Below are 23,810 nucleotides of genomic sequence, written 5' to 3' on the forward strand. Positions count from 1 at the left end.
GCTTCATGGAGAACTTCAGTTTTTTTTCCCCCTTTGGGCACCCACCACCCAACTCAACTCCCAGATAAATACACAGAGACATTTTTAATTATGGATGCTCGACCTTGATTTAACTTATTTTTAACCAGCTTTTCTTAAATTATTCCGTCTACCTTTTGCCTCTGGGCCTTTATCTTTTTTATTCTATAATACTTTTTTCTTCTTACTTGTGGCTGGCTGTGTGATGGTGTGACTGTATGGCTGGCCCCTGGCATCCTCCTCTCTGTCTCCTTTTTTGGCTCCTTTTCGTACTCATGTCTCCTATTTATTCTCTCTGCCTGGCAGCCCTGTTGATTTCCCTCTCCGTTTGGCCGTTCAGCTCTTTATTAGACCAACCAGGTGTTTTAGGCAGGCAAAGTAATGCGGCTTCACAGAGTTAAACAAATGCAGCATAAAACACATCTTTGTATCATTAAACAAATATTCCACAGCATAAACAAATGTAACACATCTTCAACTAATATCCCACAACAGGGAACTGACCGTGTCGAAGAAGTCACCTTGTGCCAGCACAGCTGAGGGTCACACTTCTTGCTTTTGATAACAGAATTTGTGAAGAAAAAGAGTTTTAATAGTAGATTAAAATGTAATAGGGGCACGTATGTAAGACACTCTATAGTTGAGAGGATGGAGGAGGGCCGTCAGTTAGGGTTAGAGGGTTAGGGTTAGGGTCAGGCACAGCTGGTCTTCATTGGTGCAGCTTCAGTACCAACCAGGTGGTGGCTGCAGCCTGGGGGGAAGATGGACAAGGTTGCCCTGGAGTCACGTGATACTTGCTGACCAGCTGAAAGAACCCAGGACGTGGGCTGGGGATGTAGCGCTCTTACCTAGCATGCTCAAGCACCCACTTACACACTGGGGAGGAAGAGGAACCCCATGCTGTGTTGATACCTATGGGAGGCCTGCCGCTTTCTGAATGGAAACAGAAAAGTGGGTTGAGGGGAGGGTAGGTGGGGGAAGTAATTGGAGGGAATGGGAGGAGAGAAGGGGAGAAAACTGTGGTCAGGATTTGAAATAAACAGCGTGGAGGTTTGAAACCAAAGTCAGTAATATCCCTTATACACCATGCTTTTGCCTGTCTTTATATACCTGTGACACTGTTTACTTACAAACTGTGTGCAAGGAGAGCTCGGTAACCCTGACGTGGTGTGGTTCACCCGCAGCTCCACAACTTTGGATACTTTGGGCTTATTGACTTCTTCCTTCCACATCATACTCTTACAAAGCTTTAGATTACGTATATTTGTTTATTTTTATTTTTTAAAGTTTTATAGTATGTGTAGGGGTGTTTTGCCTGCTTGTCTGTGCACAGCACATGCACAGTGCCCCTGGAGGTCAGAAGAGGGCATCAGATCCCCTGAACCCATGTGGGTCCTAGGAAGTGAACCAGGGTCCTCTGCAAGACAGGCAGTGCTCTTAACTGCTGAACCATCCCTCCAGCCCCACAGTCAGACTTTTTATATTAATCTATTACATTGATCTATGTGACTGTCAACATTCTACTATTTGAAATATAAAATATATTGGAAATTATCCAATATTAGTGTATAAGGAGCCTCTTTAGCATTTGAAAAACTGTTACAGCACAACTTCATGAAGGCTGAGTCTGCACCTTGGTCAGAAGTTACCACCAGGAGCACCTGAGAGGCTTCCTTGTCCCTCCCAGTCCCTGCCTGACTTGGGATTTTACATAGATGGAGCTGGTCAGTGTGCATGCTTGGCTGTCTAGCCGTTTTGATCAATGACTCATTTATCTTCCAATCCTGGAATTTTCTTTATTTAACTCCCTTGGTGCCATACTGATGGACCTTAGGTTGTTTATAATCCTGGCTATTGGAACCATGGGAAGGATGCACAACCTTGTGAATGAGATGGACCTAAAAGTGGTTTCTTCTTAGACGTTCACACACACACACACACACACACACACACACACACGATCACGCCAGTTGGATGCCGAGTTTCAACAGCATCACGTCCAGCTGCCCTTGTTTAGCCTAGTGAGGTTTTAGAGTGGGATTCCATTTCCTTAAAACAGCAAGTATCCTTAGAAAAGGCTAAATAAAGATGTGGACTTGGGAGGCTCGCTGGCATCTCTGATAGCTGTATGGTAGAGAAGTCACCCGACCTCTCTTACCCCCATCTCCAAGGAAACAACCAGTTCCTACTACTCAGAGCTGTGGGAAGGAGAGGGGCCCTCTTTAGAGTGAGTTTTCGAGGGGCCCAAAAGAAGCAGGCGCGGAAGAGCTTGCAGGGCAGCAATCTGGTCATGTCTTTTGGAGAGTAGTGTCCTTGGCACTTTTACGCTTTATAGAGCGGGTTCCTGTGCTAGAAAACAAAAAGGAGGGAAGGTAGAAGAGAGGAGAGAAGAAGCCTGGAGAAGAGAGGGGAAGAGAGGAAAGAGGACTTCAGGGCCCATGTGAAGTCTACCATTCTTACTTACTTTGAAGACCAGAGACACTAATTCAAATCAAAGCAAGAAAAAGCCAAGGAGAATGAGGTGAGGGCCGCCAAGGAGAGCCGTCCCCAATGAGGTTCTGATCTCATACAGCCTCCCTTCTTTTCCTCTTTCCAATCTGCTCTTGCTCCACATCCTTGCTTGGGGGCATCCTGCACGTCCCTGGTAGTGAGTTCAAGTTCCTGCTTCTACAGGGCCTGACGACACTCCCCCTCACGCGCCCTGCTCCGCCTAGGGGAGGCCTGGCGCCCCCCAGGACCGCGCTCTGCTGGGCCCCCCTCCCAGCGCTGAGCACTTGGCCCTGGCAGACGCCCCAAGATTGTTGTGAGGAGTCTAGCCAGTTGGTGAGCGCTGTAATCTGAACCAGCTGTGTCCAGACCGAGGCCCCATTTGCATTGTTTAACATACTTAGAAAATGAAGTGTTCATTTTTAACATTCCTCCTCCAATTGGTTTAATGCTGAATTACTGAAGGGGGTTAAGCGAAACCAGGTGCCGGCGGCGAGGGCTCTGCAGTGGCTCCCAGCACCCAGCACTGCCCCAGCCCTCAGCCCCTCCGGAATCAAACCGCCCGGGTCCTCCCGCAGAGCCTGCCTTCCTTGGGTCGCCTCTCCTCCCGCGCATCTTGGATATGCCAGGATTAAAAAGGTAGGTCCGGAGGCTCCAGAGATTGTCTTTCTCCAAGCTCGGGAAACCTAACTCCAGACCTGATGGGTGGAAAATGGCTATGGCTGAGATTCCGCCCGTGTCAGGGCACTGGGAAAGAGTTTAGCTAGTGATGCAATGACACTGTTAATTACAAAAAGCTGCGCCGCTCGCTCAAGGTTCCATCTCGAAGGCTTCGTTTGGGAGTGGGGATTTTTCTAACAGTGTCAGGAGCCAGCATCGCGAGAGGGCTGCAGACAACCTTTCTGTGTCATTCCTCTTTCTTTTTGGAAAGGGTAGCAACTTTTTGCGCACTTTACAAAATATCACACTACATATTTTTTAAATTTGGGAAACCGCTGGCTAAGGCACCAGGCACCAGCAATCGCTTTGCTGCAAAGGCTGCGAGAGAAGCCGAAGCCCAGGGAGTCTCAGAACACTCCTGGCTGCGTTTGCTCTATGTGTGCGATTCACAGAGGGCATGGGACCTAGAACTTTCGAGCCAAGGAACAGTGGACACTGCAGACAGAGACGCACGTAAGCAAATGCTTTGCTGTTCTTTGCGGAAATTGCAATTCCAGTCAAGTAATCCTTGAGCCTTGAGGAACTTTAAGGATGACATCTGTTCTGCCTTTCTCCAGCATCTCTTGAAAACATAGCTGCCCTGTACAGATCTGCACACTTTTTCTGCGTGTATTTCCATGTGGGATGGGTGCATGCATGCTAATACAAACTGAGCCATATTATGGTAAGCCATAGCAGTATTGTCACCCTGCTTCCCAGACCAGCAATGCATTATCAATGACAGACAATTCTGAGAGTTGGAGGTTCTGTCTTCATTCACTTTCCTTTTGGGAGGGTGGGTACTGCGGGGGCGGGGGAGGGGGATGGCGGACCCAGATTCCAAAGGAAAGCTTGAAACGCAGATTCCATTCTCCGGTATTAATTATTCTTCATTTTTGGAGGTTTTCTTTAGGGTTTTCATGACAAAGTACAGCTATTATTGATGTGAGTGCAGCAGAGCTGGGTACTATTTCCTTCTGGAAAGCCTCTCCATTAGCCTGCAGCTTATTTTGCCCCCAGGACCCAGCCACAGCTCTTCCAGGAGGCTGGGCTTGAGGCTGGCTGGCCCTGGGTTGGCTCTAGTCTAAAGGAATGGGGAGTGGGGTAGGGGGAGAAGCCGGTAGGATTAGCGTGCCTTTTCCAGTTGCTCTTGAACTCCACTGCATACAGTCAGGCTGTCCTGACTCCAACATAAACGAGACAGGATTTTATAACCCCCTGAAAGGAAACTTCATGTGAAGAAACAGGAAAACATTGAAATTCATAATATACAGACTGGAAAATAAATTTGTTATTGTTCTCTCATTCCTTCCAGATATAAAGTCTGGCTCTTGCAAATATCAAAAAGTCCCGGGATTTGGCTGTGCACTTTATAAGGTCAGAGCTGTCTCCAGTGTTGGAGAACCTGGCTCGCATAGGTGGTTAGACGAAACGGAAACACGTCTGCTCAGGACTGGATGCAGGAGGACATGAAGGAAGTGGGTTTGAAGCTTCCAGCACATCAGGCTCAGTTTTATCAGGATGCCGCTTTAATTTTGGATCCCCTATGCACCCACTGCTGTTTCTCCTGAGCCATGTGACAGGGATGTCAATGAGTTTGTAATCTCTGAGCACTCATTCTGAGAAGGCGGGGACTATAGAGCCATGGTGTAGGGAGGCTACAAGCCTCAGCCTCCAACCAGGTCAACCAGGTCTCCAAGTTCACAGCCATGCTGAGAGAGACATTCAAGAGCACCTCCTCCAGGACGCCTTCTCTGACTATCCTGCCCCTCCCCCAGCCTGACTCTCAGCACACATTGAGTTTTCTAACACTTTCATCAAAGTCAACCCTCCTTCCTGGCCCGTGCTGCAAAGCATCTAGCTCAGGTGGGTGGCAGCTCCGTAGCTCCTGCCCCTTAACTGGGCTCAAGCAGCGGCTGTCCGATATATGCTATCAGACTGAACAACACTAGATCCCCGCATCTGCAGACCTTTTGCGTTGTGCTACGAGATGGCTCCATGACTCTTTATTCTGCAAAACAGCTCTTGCACCCTGCCCTGTGTTGTGGTGCACATCTGTAACCCCAGCATCTGGGAGGTGGAGGCAGGAGAATCAGGACTTCAGAGCCAGTTTGAGGCTAGCCTGGGCTACATTTGAAACCCTGTCTTAAAAAGAAAAAAAAAAAAGAAAACACTGGCTGTAATGATTTGTGGCTTGTAACCCCAACACTCAGGAAGCTGAGGTACAGCTGCTACAGATTTAGGACAGCCTGGGCCATATTGTGAGTTGTAGGCTATCCTGGGCTACAGAGTAAGACCTTGTTTCAAAAGCAAAAAAAGCAGCCTAAGCAACAAAACAAACTAACAGAAGAAAGAAGGAAAAAAATGAAAGAAACTCTGTACCTATTAAACACTCTCCTGGCCCTGGGAGCCACCATGTTGCTTTCTGTTCCCAGTCTGAAAACTCTGGGTATGTGACACAAGCTGAATTCTGTGTGGTTTTGTGTGAGACCTACTCACTCCACAGCATGCTGTCCTCACGGTCAGCCCGGCTGTTACACCTTTTCTTCCTTTTCTTTTAGTTACATGTTATTTATTTATTTATTTATTTATAGCTATGGGGGGGGGGAGCATATGGTGCCTGCGTTGAGGTCAAAGGATAACTTTCAAGACGTGGTTCTCTCCTTCCGCTATGTGAGTCCTGATCATCTGGTTTGAAGGCAAGTTCCCTTGCCGGCTGAGCCATCTCATCTGCCTTCTTGTACTGTTTAATTTCTTTTCATTCTTTTTTTTTAAGATAGGATCTCACTATATTGCCCAGGCTAGCCTTGAACTCCTGGGCTTCAGTGACCTTCCCACTTTGGCCTTCGGGAACAGTTAGGACTACAGGCACATAGCAATGTGCCCAGCTTTTCATATTGTATCATGTTCCAGTTAGTTTAGGTCTGAATAATATTTGTGCTTGTGTATGTGTGTGTGTGTTTGCATTTTGTTTACTGCATGGACGATGGCACTGTGTCCACCTTTTGGTTATTGTTCAAAGTGCTGCTGTGAACACCATAGTACATGTGTCTGTCTGGTCCTGTGCTCGGTTCTCTGGGGACTATGCTCTGGGCCTGCTGGGTCACCAGTTTTACATTCCCATCAGCAATGCACAAGAGCTATGCTCTATCCACATCCTCCTGCATTGGCTGTTTTCTGTTCTGTGATTCTTTTTAAGATTAAAAACATTACTTTATGTATATGAGTGTTTGATTTCTCTGGGTGCAAGTGAAAGGCCCTGCTTCAGTAAAGAGTGACCGGAGGGTATCGGATGCCAGCCTCTGGCCTCCATAAGAACACACACACACATATGCACTTGTACCAGACAAGCCAACACTCACACACACTGATATGAACACGATGCACAAATAGGCATCTTACTGGGTGTGAGTGACACAGACTTTGAAGTTTTAAAGCATACTGGTGACCACAGTTTCACCAGACAAAAGCTTAGCCACAGCAAAGAACCAAATTACCCACAGGCAGAGCTGTTTACTGGCTTGTGGGTGGCCATGTTGGCTGAGCCATGGTGTTATGGCATTTCCTGCTGTTTCCCACTGTCTTTCTTCTTCTGGGGATTGCATGGGTTGCTCAGTCTTTTACCCTTAGGATGGAGGTTCTCATAAGTTACCTGCTAGGGTGGACCCTGGGTTGCTGGACCACTCAAACCTGGTCCTCACATATGTGAACTGAGGGCTCCAAGTTCTGGTTGAGTGACTTCTTGTGAACACAAAGCACCTCACATTCTAGTTTTTATGATTAAAGACACAGTGGCTCTTGACTCTGCAATCATGTCTAAATAATGCTTAACTCGTGCAGATTCTATGCAGAATGATGAAAGACCTAGACAACTGGGTCTTTGGCCCTTTGCTCCTAAGTAGCAAACTCTTGTATTCAGCATGTGACCTAACTCACGATTCCAACACACAAAGCCTAAGGGGCTTGTTCTTGTGGTGTGATTAGGGACTGGGTTCTCCCTTGGGCTCTGCTGAGTGTGTCCTCTCTGTTTGCAAGCACAAGGTAAAGCCACTGTCTAAATGCCCGGGCAGCAGGAGACCCAGGCTTTCCGGACTTAAACATCCCTTGGAACTCACTCTTGGTTTCTCGCCTCCCACAGGATACTCACAGTTGCCATCTTGGCGCTATGGCTTCCACACCATGGGAATGCACAGGTAAAGTTTCAAATTGTCCCGAAGCATGTCACAAAACTAGGGGAAGGGAGGCCAGCGATGTGTTTTAGAATCCCAGGACACAGGAACAGGAGACACTCCATGGTTCACAGATTATAGCCCAGGCACCGGGAGGCTGAGGTTGGCCCAAGGTGATGTAGGCTCCAAGTGGTAAAGCTGGTCTTGGGTCTCAGCATCCTGGCTCCTAATCCAAGTCTGTTTAAATCAAATCTTGCCACCTTATTTGTGTCCTTCAGGGAGATTCATTTTAACTTAAATATTTGACAGTTCAATGTGGTGGGTTTTTTTGTTTGTTTTGTTTTGTTTTTTGGTCAGGATGCCCCCAGAATGTTGCAAAGGCCCCCCAGGGGTGAGTCTGTGTGTGTCTCCATCCATACAATACCTAGTGGAAAAGGTGGGGAGGACAGGGAGACGTGGAGGCTATCCAAACATCCCAACATACAGTGTGTGTGGTTAAATAATTTAGCTACCTGGATTGGGGGCTATCCCTTCTCCTGGGAGGAGTGTGAAAGGGACAGTATGGTTGGGTTCAAGGTGAAGGTCTGAGAGAAGCTGTAGTGTCTCATTTGTGAAGCTACACAGAGGGCTGAACCAGGTGTGTCAGTCCTAAGCAATATGGGAGAGTTCCCTAGATCAGCGGTTCCCAACCTGTGGGTGGCAAACCCATTGGAAGAGGGTTTCACAACAGTCACCCAAGACCACAGAAAAATACCGATATTTACACAAAGATTTATAACAGTAGCAAAATTACAGCTATGAAGTAGCAACAAAGATAATCTTCTGACTGGAGGTCACCACAACGTGAGGAACTGTATTAAAGGGTTGCAGTGTTAGGAAGGTTGAGAACCACTGGACTAGATGACGCAGAGTGACCTTCTGTGTGCAGTCTTAGAGATGAAATAAAGTCAGCCCCATCTAAGGCTGAGGGGCTGCAGGTGGGGCAGGGCGGAGAAACTCTCCAGAATGCTCAAGGGTTGATGCCTAGCACTGAAAAAATATGTTGGGGTGAGGCAAGGGGAAGAATTATGAAGTACATGCAAAGCCCATTAGACACACACAGGCCATTGAAGATAGTAAGGGCTTGAGAAGAATATCTTAGAATTTTAGATCTCAGAGGAACCTTGTCAATCTAGCCCCAAGGGTTATATACAAGAACATCTTGGCCTGAAGAAGACAGTGGTCACAAGATCATGTAAATTAGTCTAGACATATATAATAACATATTTTTTCTTTGTAACCACTTAAAGTAAATAACAGTACCCTATTTTTTAGAGAGAGAAACTGAGGCAGAGGGAAGGGGTGAAGAGAGTAAGGGCCCAGTGAGAATAAGAAACCAACTAAACGGGAGGCTTGAGCCCATTCTACCCCAGCACTGAGTCGGAGAGCAGGGCTGGAGTCTGGTCTCATCGGTTCTGTGGTACAGACTCCAGGCTCTTCTGGGTCCTTTGCCCTGGCTCTAAGGCTTGGAACCCTCAGCCGTAGCCCAGGCCAAGCTCAGCAGCCTCACAATCACCCCGCAGCCCAGGGAAACCTGACCTTGAGGCTAGCGGCATGATTAGAGATAGGAGTACCTGTATCAGACGCCAGGCACCTGCTAGGGGCCCTCGAACTCTTCCCGGTTCAGCTTTTGAAAAGTTTATAGTCAAGGCTGGAAAGGCGGCTCAGCCCACAACCCAAAGCACAAATGTTCCCAGCACTTGGGAAGCAGACAGGAAGACCATGAGTTCAAGGCCAGCTTGGGCTACACAATAAAATTTTTGTCTTGAAAATAAAAGTAAACTAAATAAAAATTGTGTATACAGTTCTAGCTCAGGTTACAGGTAAAATTACAACTCTCTGGGACTGCCAATGTGTGTCCTTTGAGCCACTGCCTTGCTGAAATTGAAATAAAGGAATGTCCCCATCATCTTTGCTTAGAAAAGTGGTCACATCTATGTAGCTTTTGGTTTATAAATACAGCTGAGACTTGGGGAGAATTTCATAGGGAACAAAGAGTTATTTTGGGATTCTGAGGAGAGGTAGGTGGACAGCACGGGGGTGTCTCCGTCCCTGGAATTAGGGCTGTTGCATTGTGGCTTCATATGTGGCCATGACTCATGACTCATCACTCAGGCACGACAAAATCTACAAGGATGAAAGCAGGGTTCATGAGGCACTGGTATAGGGGTTTGAGAAACATCTCTAAGTATGCAGTGACTTTAAGAACACACTTCCAAATAGAGACCTGTGTGGGTGTCATGTATGCCTCTCCCCTCTACTCCTCTTCCCAAATGCTCTGCGATGCTTTCATAGGGACAAAGAACGCACATCAAGTGACCTGGCCTGTTTCTTCTCTCTCCCTCTCTACAGCAACAGTGCACAAATGGCTTTGACCTGGACCGCCAGACAGGACAGTGCTTAGGTATGTGATACTGACAGTCCTTGGTTCAGTGGGGATGTTTGGTGAGCACCCAATTGCCATGACGTTTCTGCCACAGCTGTTGTCTGGAAGAACACAGTGATGGAAGGAATAAGCCAATAGCATCCTTGTTGCTCGTGTGCTTGTGCTAGGCATTGGCCTATGTTTTCAACAAGCATTTCTGTTGGATCTTTTCCCCAGTGCTGCCTCCACATGGTTTCATAAGCGTATTAGCTTAAATGGTGCACGTTTCAGATCCTAGAGTCCTCTAGAGGCCCAACATCCGTCTACCATGCTAATATCAAAGTATTGGTGGGCCTGTGTTCCTCTGGGACTCAAGGAGAAAGAGCACCTTTTTGCTCGTGGGAGTGGTTGGTGGGAGCCGCCCTCCTGAAATTTTAGGTTTTATGTCCTTCATCCTTATTGGTTGTCTGGGGAGGCCCTTCTTAGAACTCTAGAAACTGCATTTGTTCTGTGGTTGTAGCCTGTCTCCCAACCCTCAGCAGTCAAGAGTCTTTCACATTTATGGGTCCCTTCTTTGACTGTAGCATCTCTGACCAAGTCTCTTGCTTTTGCTTTTAACCACTCACACAATTACACTGGGCATTCTGTACGTAATCTAGGATGAATGCTCCCATCTCAAAGCCGGCTGATCAATAGTAACCTGAATAGAATCAGCCCTGCGGCTTAATGGATTCTCAGGTCCCAGGAACGAGGAAGTACTTTGAAGAAGGGCATTCTCTCCCATGACATCTAGTGGAGAGAAGCTTAGACTCAGTGACTGTAATGACGTGCTGGTGGACAACATCATTACTGAGTGGTGGTAACAGCAATGGACCCTGAAAAGCAGGGGCAAGGGGGGTGCCTTATGCCCAGACTCAGCAAGGAGTGGTGAAGATCCAGTTTGAACTGGGTACTGAAGGATGAATAGAACCCAAGAAATCTCAATCTACAGGGGAAGGAACAGCACAATGACCAGGCATGAAAAGGAAGCTCAGGTATGGCATGTTGTGGACGGAACACAGAGAATGTAGAGAGGGTAAGGTGTAGCCCTCTATACTGGGAGAATAGTTGGCTTTTTAATTAGATTTGATTTAGGTCAAATCCTTTGTTTTTCCTGAGTCGCATCAACTGAGAATAAGAGGGGTGTCAAATGGCTTGGCAGAATGAATTGGGACACCCAGACTCAGGCTTGCATTTACCGTATGAAGTACTCCGCTTCAAGGATTCACAAAGAGGGCAGGGGCCTTCTCGTCCAGCCCATCACTCTAACTAGAGAACAGACCATTGCATTCTGAATCACAGTATTCTCCGTTCTCAAGATGGGAGCTGGCATGGGTTTCTCAGATGACATGGGCGAGCTGCCTGGATCCAGGTCCACACAGAGCAGGCTCCAGAGCTAGTGACAGGGTCCAGCACCCAAAGCCAGGTCTGCTGCCCACTGGAGCCAGAGTTGGGGCCTCTTTTGACTCCGCCCTAGCAAGCCTGGTTTTTCTAGACAGACCACCACTCTTCTTCCAGCGTGAGCTGTTCTCCAGCAGGGCTAGTTGTGGTCCTGTTTGCTGGCACCGCGTGAACCGACTTGAAAGCAATGTTCTACTTTCTCAGCAAGTACTAGGTCTGAGCCAAGTCTTGTCTTTCTGGGCGCAAAAGTCTCTTTCCCTCTTGCCCAGCTATTACTTTGAATAGAAATGGGAATGATTCTTAGGCCTGCTCTCTTCTTTTCAGACTTTAGGAAACACACAGGATAGTACCTGGAATAATTTTATATGCACAAACACTCGTCTCTACTTTTACTGTGACTTTCTTTGATTAATTCAAGGGTGTTTTTATTTACTATATTCCTATATGTTAAAGAGCACATTTTTTTCTGGGTTACAAATGTATTCTTTCAATAAAAAATGAAGTCAACAGTAGTCCAGGTTTCTGTGGATGGGGCTTAAAGAGAATGTTTGGTAGCACAGGTCACTTTCAGTCAGGTTAGCTGACGTGGGAGCATCAGATTGTAAGGAGTTGGGTGACGCTCTGGAGGGTCATCCCCCTCTGTCTGTTCTGCTTCAGTATGCACAAGCTCCAGATCATGCAGGAGGCCACTGACACTTGTCTTTTCTGCGTCCTTTGCAGATATCGATGAATGCCGGACCATCCCTGAGGCTTGCCGTGGGGACATGATGTGTGTCAACCAGAATGGCGGGTATTTGTGCATCCCTCGAACCAACCCCGTGTATCGAGGGCCCTACTCGAATCCCTACTCCACATCCTACTCAGGCCCATACCCAGCAGCTGCTCCACCAGTACCAGCTTCCAACTACCCCACGATTTCAAGGCCTCTTGTCTGTCGCTTTGGGTACCAGATGGATGAGGGCAACCAGTGTGTAGGTGAGTGGTGCAGTTCCCGTCCTTCCACATGGTACACTTTCTCAAGCGCACTGTCAGAATCTAATGTGGCTTCCCAAATGGAACCAGCTGCCATGAAATGTGCCCATCAGACAATGGTCTGCTCTCTATAGATGGCATAATGTTCTCTTCCAGATATACTTCTGGGTCCTTGTCTGACTCCAGAATTGAGTTTTGCCCTTTACTTAACAGTTCTCTAGAAAACCAATTTGAGCCGGGCGGTGGTGGCGCACGCCTTTAATCCCAGCACTTGGGAGGCAGAGGCAGGCGGATCTCTGTGAGTTCGAGACCAGCCTGGTCTACAGAGCTAGTTCCAGGACAGGCTCCAAAACCACAGAGAAACCCTGTCTCAAAAAAACAAAAAAAAACAAACAAACAAAAAAAAAAGAAAACCAATTTGATCTTTTTGTCAGTTGACCAATCAATGTATCTATTCACCACCATCCGTCCATCCATTTGTCCATCATCCATCTATCCATCATCCATCCATCCAAGCTTCTATCCATCATCTATCAGGCCATACATCCACATCCATCTCCTATCTATCTATCTATCTATCTATCTATCTATCTATCTATCCATCCATCCACCTTGATGATGGGGACTCTGGGGAAAAGCAGACACCATATGCCATCCATCCACCAATCTACCCATCATATATCTATAATCTATCTATCTATCTATCTATCTATCTATCTATCTATCTATCTATCCATCTATCCATACATAAATACACCCATTCATCTATCCATCCCTCTATCCCCTTCTTTGATCTCATTGATGATCAACCTCAAGTTTTCTCAACTAAATAACCAATGCCTCTCATCAGACTCAGGCCAACACCCTGTCTTTTATGTACTGAATGGACTGAGTATTGCTGCCGAGTAGACTTGAGGGCCAACATAAGCTGATCTGGAAAAGAAACTGGGTTTCTTGGGAGAGAACCGGTGTTCTTATGACTAAAGGAACCTTGATGATGGGGACGCAGGGGAAAAGCAGACACCATATGCCATGAGTCCCAAAGGAACTGGCAGCACCCTGGAGAGCTTCAGATTCCGTTGGCCAGTGCTGCCTTGGAGTACAATTGCCTGGGGTCCTGCCCAGTCCTCTGGCAGGAGTTGGACTAAATCACTGTAGTTGTCTCCAGCCTTGGGAGAGCTCGGGTGAGGAGAGATTGACAGCGGAAACTCCAACTTTTCAGAATGAGCACTCCCCTCTGCCAAATCCGTTTGGGCTTGGATCCCCATTATAGGCATGTGTATATAGGACACATGCATTCTGTTATTCTCATGTGGTTTGAGGAATATAAAGCACACATAAGAAATAGGAAATTTAAAAGAATGCAATAAAAATAAATATGAATTGAAATTCTAATACTTTCTTCCCATGGCCTTAAAAGTGTGGGAGACCATCAGTCTACTTAATAAGATTTTGTGGGTTTCAGGGCTTTGGAGTATTGGTTTGTAACCAACAACTAGAGAGACTGTACTGATTATGATATATAAATATATTCATGTAAAATGATGTGATTTTACATTTAAATATATGCAAACTGTATGTAAATATATGTCCTTCAACACTCTGAGGAAAACTGGGTATACCTGAGCTCACAATTTGTATTGCTGCTCTCAGAGGACCTGGGGTGTATGTCAGGACACATGTGTACATGCTGATTGAGATTTACCTTAACTAGAAACAAGCCTAGGAAAGAAAATGTGGAACCCAGTCAAGCCACATGTCTCGTAGCTCTGGGGGAGAAGATAGCATCTTGCTTCCTTATGACATAGAGCAGAACAATAGGCCATTGTAATGGGGAAGGACTTTTTGGACATTCTTTAGCTACAACCTCTCTCTTTTTGGAAAGGTAAATATGGATTCCAGCAAGTGAGGCCATTGCAGAGTTAGGATGTGAGCCCAGCTCACAGCTCCCATCTCATAGAAAAGAAATGGCCCCAAAGGAGGTAGGTGTGTGTGTGTGTGTGACAGAGAGAAAAAAAAAGAGAGAGAGAATATATATAAATTATACATAAGTATGGAGAGGGAGAGAGGCCCTGCTCGCCCAGGAGACACCTGGAGGGCAGATGAGCCGAGTGACTAACCACATGTGTGGTGAGGAAGGAGTGTGATAACAGTTTGAAGGCTTTACAGGCTTTTGAAAGGGGTCTCATCTGGTCCTGGTGTGGACAGTTCTTGGTCCATCTCACTACCCTCTTCTGTGGAACAGCTGGGCACTCACGGCCTTAGGGCTCCTTGGGTCCTCCTTCCTCCCACATACCTCCTTCCAGGGACTCAAGGCTCTTGGCACTGAGAACATGGCTGGGAAGACTATTCATCTTGCGATCCCTCTGACGTCATACCGCTTGTGGTTCTGAACCTGTTACATAGACATGCGGAGCCTTTAATAATGGCTCTTTTGTAAGCCGAGTACAATCTTGGAACCCCAGCAAGGACTGGCACTAGGCCCATCCATTTCCAAAATGTTCAGCATTATGCATTCATAAGTTCTGAGTTCTGACTTCCCTTCCCTCCACCCCACCGTTTCCTGAGTTACCAAGGCCAAGGCCCCTATGGGCATTGTGAGAGGTGGTGGCAGGGGGCCAGAGCAGGCGAAGGCCTGGGAATGGCAGTTCTCTAACTGGATCAGGAGGCAGGGGGCTGGGAGCAAGGTAGCAGGGAAGAGATGGTCAGGTGTGTGCAGGGAAGAAGGCCTTGGGAGGAGAGAACAGGCATTCCTGGAGCCAGGGATGACTTCTTCCTGAGGAAGTGATGAGAATTCTGTGAGACCCGGAGACATTTCTGACGCGTTGGTGGCCCATGGAGAGAAGAACACATCTCCTCTCCATCAAAACAAACCTAAGGGCATCACTAGCAGGAAGCCCCAGTACTGACAGCAAGCACTGGTTCGGTATTTGTGTCTCAGGGTCATGGGTCCTCAGCCTGTAACACAGAAAAACTGGTATTTATGTTGTGTCTACAAGAGGTCAAATCACAGAGAAGTTAAGAGACCTGGCTGTGGCCACACTGTGTGTCAGGTTGGGTCCTCGTTCGAACCGTTCAGGCTCTGGATGACGAACCTGGTGCGTGGGCTGTGAAGGTTTATTGAAGGATTTCTAGAGAGCCAGTATGGAAGTCAGTGTTACCAGCAAAGTCTTTGCTCACTCCCTTTTCAAATGACATTTGTTTTCTACAAAATTTTGAACTGGACAAGAGTTGAGAGAACACAATGGCTGATTTTCTTCTTGCCACCCAAGGTTAGTGGTTGTTGGCGCAGCCGCCATCTCTTTAGCTTCTACTTCATTCTGTGATTTGAAGCAAAGCAAGATGCCAAATGAGTTTAATATTGTAGAATTACCCAAAAAAGGTAAAGATTCTTCATTTTATTTTTATTTTTTAATTGTTGTATTGGCTATATATATTTTTTCCACTCCCCTTCTTTCTTCTCCCCTCCCCTTCAACCCTCTTCCATGGTCCCCATGCTTCCAAGTTACTCAGGAGATCTTGTCTTTTTTTACTTCCCATATAGATTAGATCCATGTGTGTCTCTCTTAGTGTCCTCTTTGCTGTCTAGGTTCTCTGGGATTGTGAATTGTAGGATGCTTTTTTTTTCTTTATGTCTAAAAGCCACTTATGAGTAAGTACATATGATATTTGTCTTTCTGGGTCTGGGTTATCTCACTCAATATGATGATTTCTAGATCCATCAATTTGCCCGCAAATTTCAAGATGCCATTATTTTTTCTGCTGTGTAGTACTCCATTGTGTAGATGTACCACATTTTCCTTATCCATTCTTCAGTTGAGGGGCATTTAGGTTGTTTCAGGTTCTGACTATAATAAACGATGCTGCTATGAACATAGTTGAGCACATGTCCTTGTGGCACAGATGAGCATCCTTTGGGTATATACCCAAAAGTGGTATTGCTGGGTCTTGAGTAGGGTTGTTTCCTAATTATCTGAGAAGTCACCACAATGACATCCAAAGGGTCTGTACCAGCTTGTATTCCCACCAGCAATGGAGGAGTGTTCCCTCTACCCCATATCCTTTCCAGCATAAGTTGTCATCAGTGTTTTTGATCTTGGCCATGGTTACAGGTGTAAGATGGAATCTCAGAGTTGTTTTGATTTGCATGTCTCTGGTGGCTAAGGATGTTGAATATCTCCTTAAGTGTGTCTTTCAGCCATTTTAGATTTCTCTGCTGACAGTTCTCTGTTTAGGTGTGTACCCCATTTTTTATTGGATTATTTGTTCTTTTGATGAAAAAATCCTTGAGTTCTTTGTATATTTTGGAGATCAGTCCTCTGTCTGATGTGGGGTTGATGAAGATCTTTTCCCATTCTGTAGGCTGCCATTTTGTCTTGTTGACCGTGTCCTTTGCTTTACAGAAACTTCTCAGTTTCAGGAGGTCCCATTTATTGTTTCCCTCAGTGTCTGTGCTACTGGGGTTATATTTAGAAACTGGTCTCCAGTGCCAGTGCATTCAAGTATACTTCCAACCTTCTCTTCTATGAGGTTCAGTATGGTTGATTCTATGTTGAGGTCTTTGATCCATTTGGACTTGAGTATTGTGCATGGTGATAGATATGGATCTATTTTCATTCTTCTACATGTTGATATCCAGTTATGCCAGCACCATTTGTTGAATATGTTTTATTTTTTCCATTTGATATTTTTTGTTTCTTTGACAAAAATCAGGTGTTTGTAGTTATGTGGATTGATATCTGGGTCTTTGATTTGGTTTCATTGGTCCTCCTATCTGTTTTTATGCCAATACCAGGCTGTTTTCATTACTGTATCTCTGTAGTAGAGTTTGAAGCCAGGGATTGTGATGCCTCTAGAAGTTCCTTTTATTGCACAGGATTATTTTGGCTATCCTGGGTTTTTTGTTTTTCTATATGAAGTTGAGTATTATTCTTTTGAGGTCTGTAAAGAATTTTACTGGGATTTTGATGGTCATTGCATTGAATCTGTAGATTGCTTTTGGTAAGATTGCCATTTTTACTATGTTAATTCTACCTACCCAAGAGCATGGGAGATCTTTCCATTTTCTAGTGTCTTCTTCAACTTCTTTCTTCAAAGATTTAAAGTTCTTGTTATACAGGTCTTCCATTGGTTTGGTTGGAGTTACTCCAAGATATTTTATATTATTTATGGCTATTGTGAAGGGCGATGTTTCTCTGATTTCTTTCTCAGTCTATTTATCATCCGTGTAAAGGAGGACTACTAATTTTTTTTGGAATTATTCTTGTATTTTGCTACATTACTGAAGGAGTTTATGAGTTGTAGAAGTTCCTTGGTAGAAGTTTTGGGGTTCCTTATGTAAACTATCATATCATCAGCAAATAGTTAGAGTTTGACTTCTTCTTTTCTGATTTGTATCCCCTTGATCTCCTTTTGTTGTCTTATTGCGCTAGCCTGAACCCCAAGTACTGTACTGAACAGATATAAAGAGAGTGGATAATTTTGTCTTTTTTCTGATTTTAGTGGGATCACTTTGAGTTTCTTTCTATTTAGTTTGATGTTGGCTGTTGGCTTGCTGTATATTGCCTTTATTATGTTTAGGTATGTTCCTTGTATACCTGCTCTACCCAAGAGCTAAAAAAGGTAAAGATTCTTTATAAGAAGACCACAAAACCAACCCCAAATCCCCCTTAAACACTTAAAATACATTATCAAACCTATAAATGCCAGCAAGAATCCAATTTTACCATAATATACCTATATGTTATTTAGATTTATTGTCTCATAAATGCCCTTTTCCCAGGACTGGGGGATAGGTTAGTAAGCAAAACGCTTGCCTCACAGGCATCAGTGCCTTAGTTGGGATCCCCAGCACCTACAGAGAAGACCCAGGCATGACACTGCATTAGCCTCTACCTCCAACTATGGGGAAGTGCAGATGGGCAGATCCCTGGAGCTTGGTGACTAGCCAGTCCAGCCTAATCAGCAAGTTCCAAAGTTCCAAGTTCAGTGAAAGACTATGCCTCAAAAAAAAAAAAAAAAAAAAAGTGAGGGCCAACAAGATGGATCAATGGGTAAGGGTACTTGGTACTCAAGTTGATTCTTGGGATCCACAATACATCATCTGCATGCTTGGTAAGGAGAGAACAGGTGCTGTCAAATTGTCCTCTGACTTACACACAGGCACTGTGGCATAACATGTGTGTGCACATGAACATGAAATAAAATATAATAAAAAGGAAGACTTACTTGGTATTGAACTTTACATGAACACCCACACATATGTACCTGTACACACACACACACACATACACACACTCATACACACTCATGCACACACGCATCTGCGCACACGTGCATCTCCCCACCCCCTGCAAATGCCTTTCCCCCATTGCTTTCATAGAGTCTGATTTGGACAGCTTTCCTAATTGCCTCAGTTGCTAACTCTGTCTCTTTTCCTTGCTACTTCCTTGTGGACACAAAGGTGTTTGTCTAGAGTGGCTATGCATAGGTCATTTCTTCCTCCCCGTTGGTGTTCTGGAAGCTGGAAATGGGTCTAGAGACTTGTCTCAATTCTGGTGTAGTGTTCGGAATATACCTCTTTATGATGGTTTGCCTTTGGGCTTCTGCCCTCTTCCATTCATTCCCTGGTTTCCTTTCATTAAGTGGGAGAGTCTGTCTCTGTCCCCTGGAGCCCAGCTTTGCAGCATTTCTGATTTTCTTTCAGAGAAGCCTGTGTCCTCTTTCTGTAGGCTGACAGAGCCCTGGGTCCCCAGTTCCCCCCATATCCCTGAGCTTCCTTCTTCACCTGTTTTGGGTTCCACTTCAGTGTTGACTAGATTCTGTTTGTTCTGGAGCAGTATGGCCTCAGGTTGGAGTGTCTGAGTCCCCGGCTACAAGTCTAGATTACTTGGGACACTTTTGTAGACAGGGACATATTGACCCAAGAATTATAGTCCCCAAGCCAAGAATGCTTTGCATGGAGAAAAATGGCAGCTTGGCTTGGGGGTGACTAGCTCCACAAGGCTGCTGGAATTCCTGGCTGGATGCAATGTGTCAACCAGTTCTTACAACCACGGAAGATATGGTGACCAGATTCTCTAGATGGGAGCTGAGGGCAGTCAGACATGGTTGACATGGAAGAAGGGCTTTTAGAGCCAAGGTCACTGTCCTGGATCCAGACATAGTGCAGATCAAACAATACACAAAGAGTTCTGAGCCAACTAAGAGCCATCTGGGAAAAGAGAGGCTGGCTGTGCTAAACTAAAAGCAAGGAGTGAGTGGCTCAATGATGGGCTTCCTAGATTTAGGCTGTCATTCTGGAACCTTTCCCTCATGACACACTACCTCTGAGAACCAAACCCAGAATGTGGTTGCCACTAGCCTCTGAATGTTTATTCCTTATGGCCTTCAACATGTCATCTCTCTGGGTGACATTCTACATAAGCTTGGTTTGCTAACCAACTTGGCTCAGTAGCAAGTTAGAGACTCCTCCAGTAACAGAGGTTTGTGATGTGTTCTGTTCTGCTGTAGAAAAAGCTGTTTTTTCCAGAGCTGTGCTGCTCCAGGGATTTCAGGGATCCTCCTGGCCATTCCTAAGACTACCAAAGCCATGCCTTTGGTTCCCCAGTTGGTTTGACATTGCATTGTTAGTGATCACTGCACCCAAGTCGGCAGAGAACAACAAATAACAGTTATTTCTGGAAGATGCACGGAATTGGCCTAAGACACTCGAGTTATTTTTCCTGACAGCTAGCCAGTATTTGGTCTACTAATTTACTTCACAGAGTGCTTCATTAATTCCAGGCTCTCTGATTTAGGCACAGAGGGGAATAGCCAGGGGTCTGTGGTTGAGGAAGGGAGATCAGATACCATGCAAGCAGCTGAAAGACAAGGGGGCCTGGGAGTTGGTAATGTGACACAAAAAGACAGAGCCAGGAAGGTCCTGGAATGGAGGGGCTTAAGTTCTGAAGTCATCCGGGCTCTGAATTTCTCTTTGGTTGACTGCTTCCTACTTCTGAGGCCTGGGGTTCTATGTCTTTGTCTATAAACTGTAAAATAGGCGTAGCCATGCCTGCTTGCATGAGAACACCTCACCTGGAGTCTGCATGGAGTGTCACTCACTGGGAATGATTCGTGGGGGAGGCTGCTAGGGTCTTGATGTGACAACTATAATGGCGATTCAGTCTGAAATGCACTGAGGGCCTAATTCTTTAGAAACCTTAAAAATGGCTCAAAGCTGAGCTTGACCACACCCATTCTGCAGGCCGTCAAGGCTTTGAGGAGACTACTCAGAATCTGCTTCAAAATGCCAGAAAGCTTGGTTTGTTTAAGTTATGAGACAAAGCCATGGGAAGTCAGCCCAGTGTGGCATTTGTTCCCAGCCCGAAGACAAGGCCAAGAGCATGTAGAAACCTCAGCCACAGTGTGGCAGGTCTGTGGTCAGCACAAATGAGGGAGGAACTGGAGACCTTCCCTCACTTTTTTTCTGTTCTGTGTTTTTTTTTTCTCCAGGCCTCCTGCTTGGGCTGTAACTTGAAGCCCAGACCTCAGGCTTAGAAAATGTGAATTGTGGAGGCTTCCTTAGCTGCTGAGGGATTTAGGACCAACTAGACTTGGGGAGGAAATGGTGTTTTCAGAGAAGCAGGAACTCCGCGGCTGGCTTTGGGCAGAAGCCCTTGAACCGCTCCAGCAAGCTTGCGCCCTGGCAGCCCTCACCCAGGGTTCTTCATCTGCTTCTTTTCCTAGAATCTCCAAGCCTCCATCTTTCTAACTGTAAACAGGGACAGCACTAACCAATGTCCAGGGATTCTTCTGAGAATTATATAGTATAATGTACAAGAACGAGAATGGTCTAATCCAGAGTCTGGCTCCGGGTAGAGGATTCACAAGTCAATTACCATTATGATTTCAAACCTCACCATTGCTGTTGATTTCTCCTATTCTGTCATTGTGTCCCCATTGCCCTACCGTCCCTAGTTGTTGCTGCTATTGTGTATTCTTTCTCCTGGAAAGTAGCTTGACTATTGTATGCTTTTGGAGGCTGAGGGTTGAATTAGTATTTCATCTTCAGCAGTCGGAGTTAGCTTGACTTTCCGTGGAGCGGGGAGCAATGTTGTTAATCTAGGACCACATCTGAAGCCACAGAGCCCCTGTCTGCCCATTTGTTCACTAAGGAAAGACAGAAATATTTTTTTAAATTGCAACCCCCAAATTGCTTAACTTCATTAAAAAGTCTTACTTTTCTTAAAAACTGATGATATTAAAGCCTAAATTGAGGTAGCATGCTGTACTGTTAAAGGGACAGCAAAGATAGCTGTGTAAGGGCTGGGCTTAGATTTACTACTTATTGGCTGAGGGCATTAAGAAAGTCATTTGGCCTCTCTGATTAAGTGCTGTTAGCTGTAGAAAGGGTTAGTATTATATTAGGCCTCTTAATCTGGGGTCAGTACATTTAAATCAAGGCCTCTAGTTTTATCGTCCCTGGCTAATGTATAATTGAAAGCTAGCATTGGCAATCTAGTATGTTGATAACTTGCCTTGGAAGTCTTAGGACCCTTGACTGTATAAAGCCGTGTATTTACAGATCACAGTGCAGCTGGGGCAATTAGTTTGAACTGCTTTTGAAGTCTTATTCATGCTTGTCATTACTCTAGAATTTACTGGAAGACATAATATCTGCTGCCCATCCTTGCTATTTAGCGCATTAATAAGTACATATGTATATACACTGCTGGGGAGACAGCTTGGTCAGTAAAATGCCTGCTATTCGTGAGGATCCAAGTTTGATCCCAACACTCAAGCAAAAAAACTGGACATGGCAGCCTTCGCTTCTCTCCCCAGCACAGGAGAGATGGACAGGGTCTCTGGAGCTTACTGAGCAGTTAACCTAGCTGTATTGGTGAGTTCCAGGCTCAGCATCCCAAATGTAAGATGGAGAGTGACTGAGAAAGCCACCAGACATTGACCTCCGGCTTCCAGATGCCTGTTTACACATGCACACGCGTGCGCGCACGCACGCATACACACACACAGAGAGAGACAGAGAGAGAGACATGTACATGCACACACACACACAGAGATACACACACAGATACACACTAACTAAATCATTATTTAAAAGTATATATAGACAACTATCATACATTTGTCTTTTAAAATGTTTTGATCACTGTCTTTTCAGTATAGAGGTTTCCTTTGCAGTTCTATGAATTTTCTTTTATGTAGTATAAAAGCATTGTTTTGAGGAGAATCCAATCATGCAAGACAGGTTTGTGATACACATATACAGCTCTCTGAACCATGTGATTTGTCAGGTCCCCTCTAGCTCTAGAATGTTTAATCATTCCAAATCTGCCCAGCGGTGTGTGTGTGTGTGTGTGCGCAGAGGCATGTATGCATGTGTGCATGCTTGTGCACTCTGGATTTTCTGCTAACACTTTCTCACCTGGGCTGTTCAGATGCTACAACTCTGGTCTACATTTGTGTTTCAAACAGTGACATCTTCTGCTGGGTGGCGCTAATTCTGAAGTCATCAGAGAACACGCCCCTTCCCTCTGCAGCCATAGCTTTAGTAGTTGGCACTGGTCAAGGCACAGTACACTGACTGGCCTCCATGAGCTGGGTAAACTCCACTGTTGGGAGATGGCCAGCTTCTGGTGTCTTTTCATTCTCAAATTAGCCAGCTGTGTGTGTGTGAAGAGTGGTTTTGCAAGGGGAGGGATGAAGTGTGGTCACAACAGCTGGACAGGCCCCACTTGGTTCTGCTGTGATGGTTCTAACCAAAGTGGCTATGCTACCAGGTCCCCAGAGAATACCTGCTGGATGACCTTGGGTCAAATTCACCTGCCAAGGTCAGAGGAAGTACTAAGTATATAGTGTTGAAATTAGTAGGAGGGGCATGGTAGAGATGGTGGTCTTAGTGTGTGGTCCTGGCTAATCTCAAGCTTCAGGGTACAAGCTGTTTTTCTAGCTCAGCCTTGGAGGTGGCCAGGGCTACCATGCCTCCCAGTACATGAAAGTGGGATATGGTGATAGCACTTTCATATTTGTGGTCCAAGCTAGCCACAGATGCCTTCATATATATATATGAATATGAATATATATATATCACTGACTTGCTAAGCAAGCATGCTGATTCTTCTCTGCCCTTTGTCTACTCAGTGCCCACTGAAGTGGCTCTTGTGCCATCTCTGGGACCCTGGTACCAACGCAACTTGAATACCCTTGTTCTCTTCTCTTTTGGACTGCCAGTCTATCTGGACACGTGGGTTCCACAGTGTTCTGTCAGGGCAGACTATTTGTAAGAACTGTGGGCTAGGCAGGCTTTCTAACCAGCTTCCTTGAACCTCAAGCTGGAAAGAGAAAAGAGAGGGCTCCCTATAAATGTGCCTTGTTTACATCTTTTCTATAGAGGGCATGATGCAGGGCTCGGGAAGTGGGCTGGATTCCTGGTGAGGGCATTCCTGGCCCGCAGGCACTACGCCAGCACCTGCTATGTGTCCACAGCCTGTCGAGAGTGGGCTCTCAATAAGTTATAATCTCAGGGTTGAATGGATGAATGGATTGATGGACGGATGGAAGGCCAGTGTGGGTGCTGACCTCCCGGGGAATGAGATTCCCCTCCTTTCCTCACTTGCTCT

General features: G+C 45.7%; 1 protein-coding gene across 2 annotated transcripts in view; it reads left to right on the forward strand.

Moving 5' to 3' along the window:
- The first annotated feature begins 2,786 nt into the window (after positions 1 to 2,786).
- Fbln5 (fibulin 5) overlaps positions 2,787 to 23,810 on the forward strand; it is a 71,831-nt gene continuing 50,807 nt past the window's right edge. The window contains exons 1-4 of one of the 2 annotated variants that reach the window (XM_057783273.1): positions 2,787 to 3,144; positions 7,343 to 7,397; positions 9,765 to 9,816; positions 11,938 to 12,192. In XM_057783273.1, coding sequence (XP_057639256.1) covers positions 3,128 to 3,144; positions 7,343 to 7,397; positions 9,765 to 9,816; positions 11,938 to 12,192 — 379 coding nt within the window. In that variant the 5' untranslated portion in view covers positions 2,787 to 3,127. Of the gene's footprint in view, positions 3,145 to 3,357; positions 3,679 to 7,342; positions 7,398 to 9,764; positions 9,817 to 11,937; positions 12,193 to 23,810 lie in introns of those variants that run through there. The other variant, XM_057783272.1, reaches the window with a different exon arrangement.

Source organism: Chionomys nivalis, chromosome 10 (assembly GCF_950005125.1).
Source record: "Chionomys nivalis chromosome 10, mChiNiv1.1, whole genome shotgun sequence".
NCBI lineage: Eukaryota > Metazoa > Chordata > Mammalia > Rodentia > Cricetidae > Chionomys > Chionomys nivalis.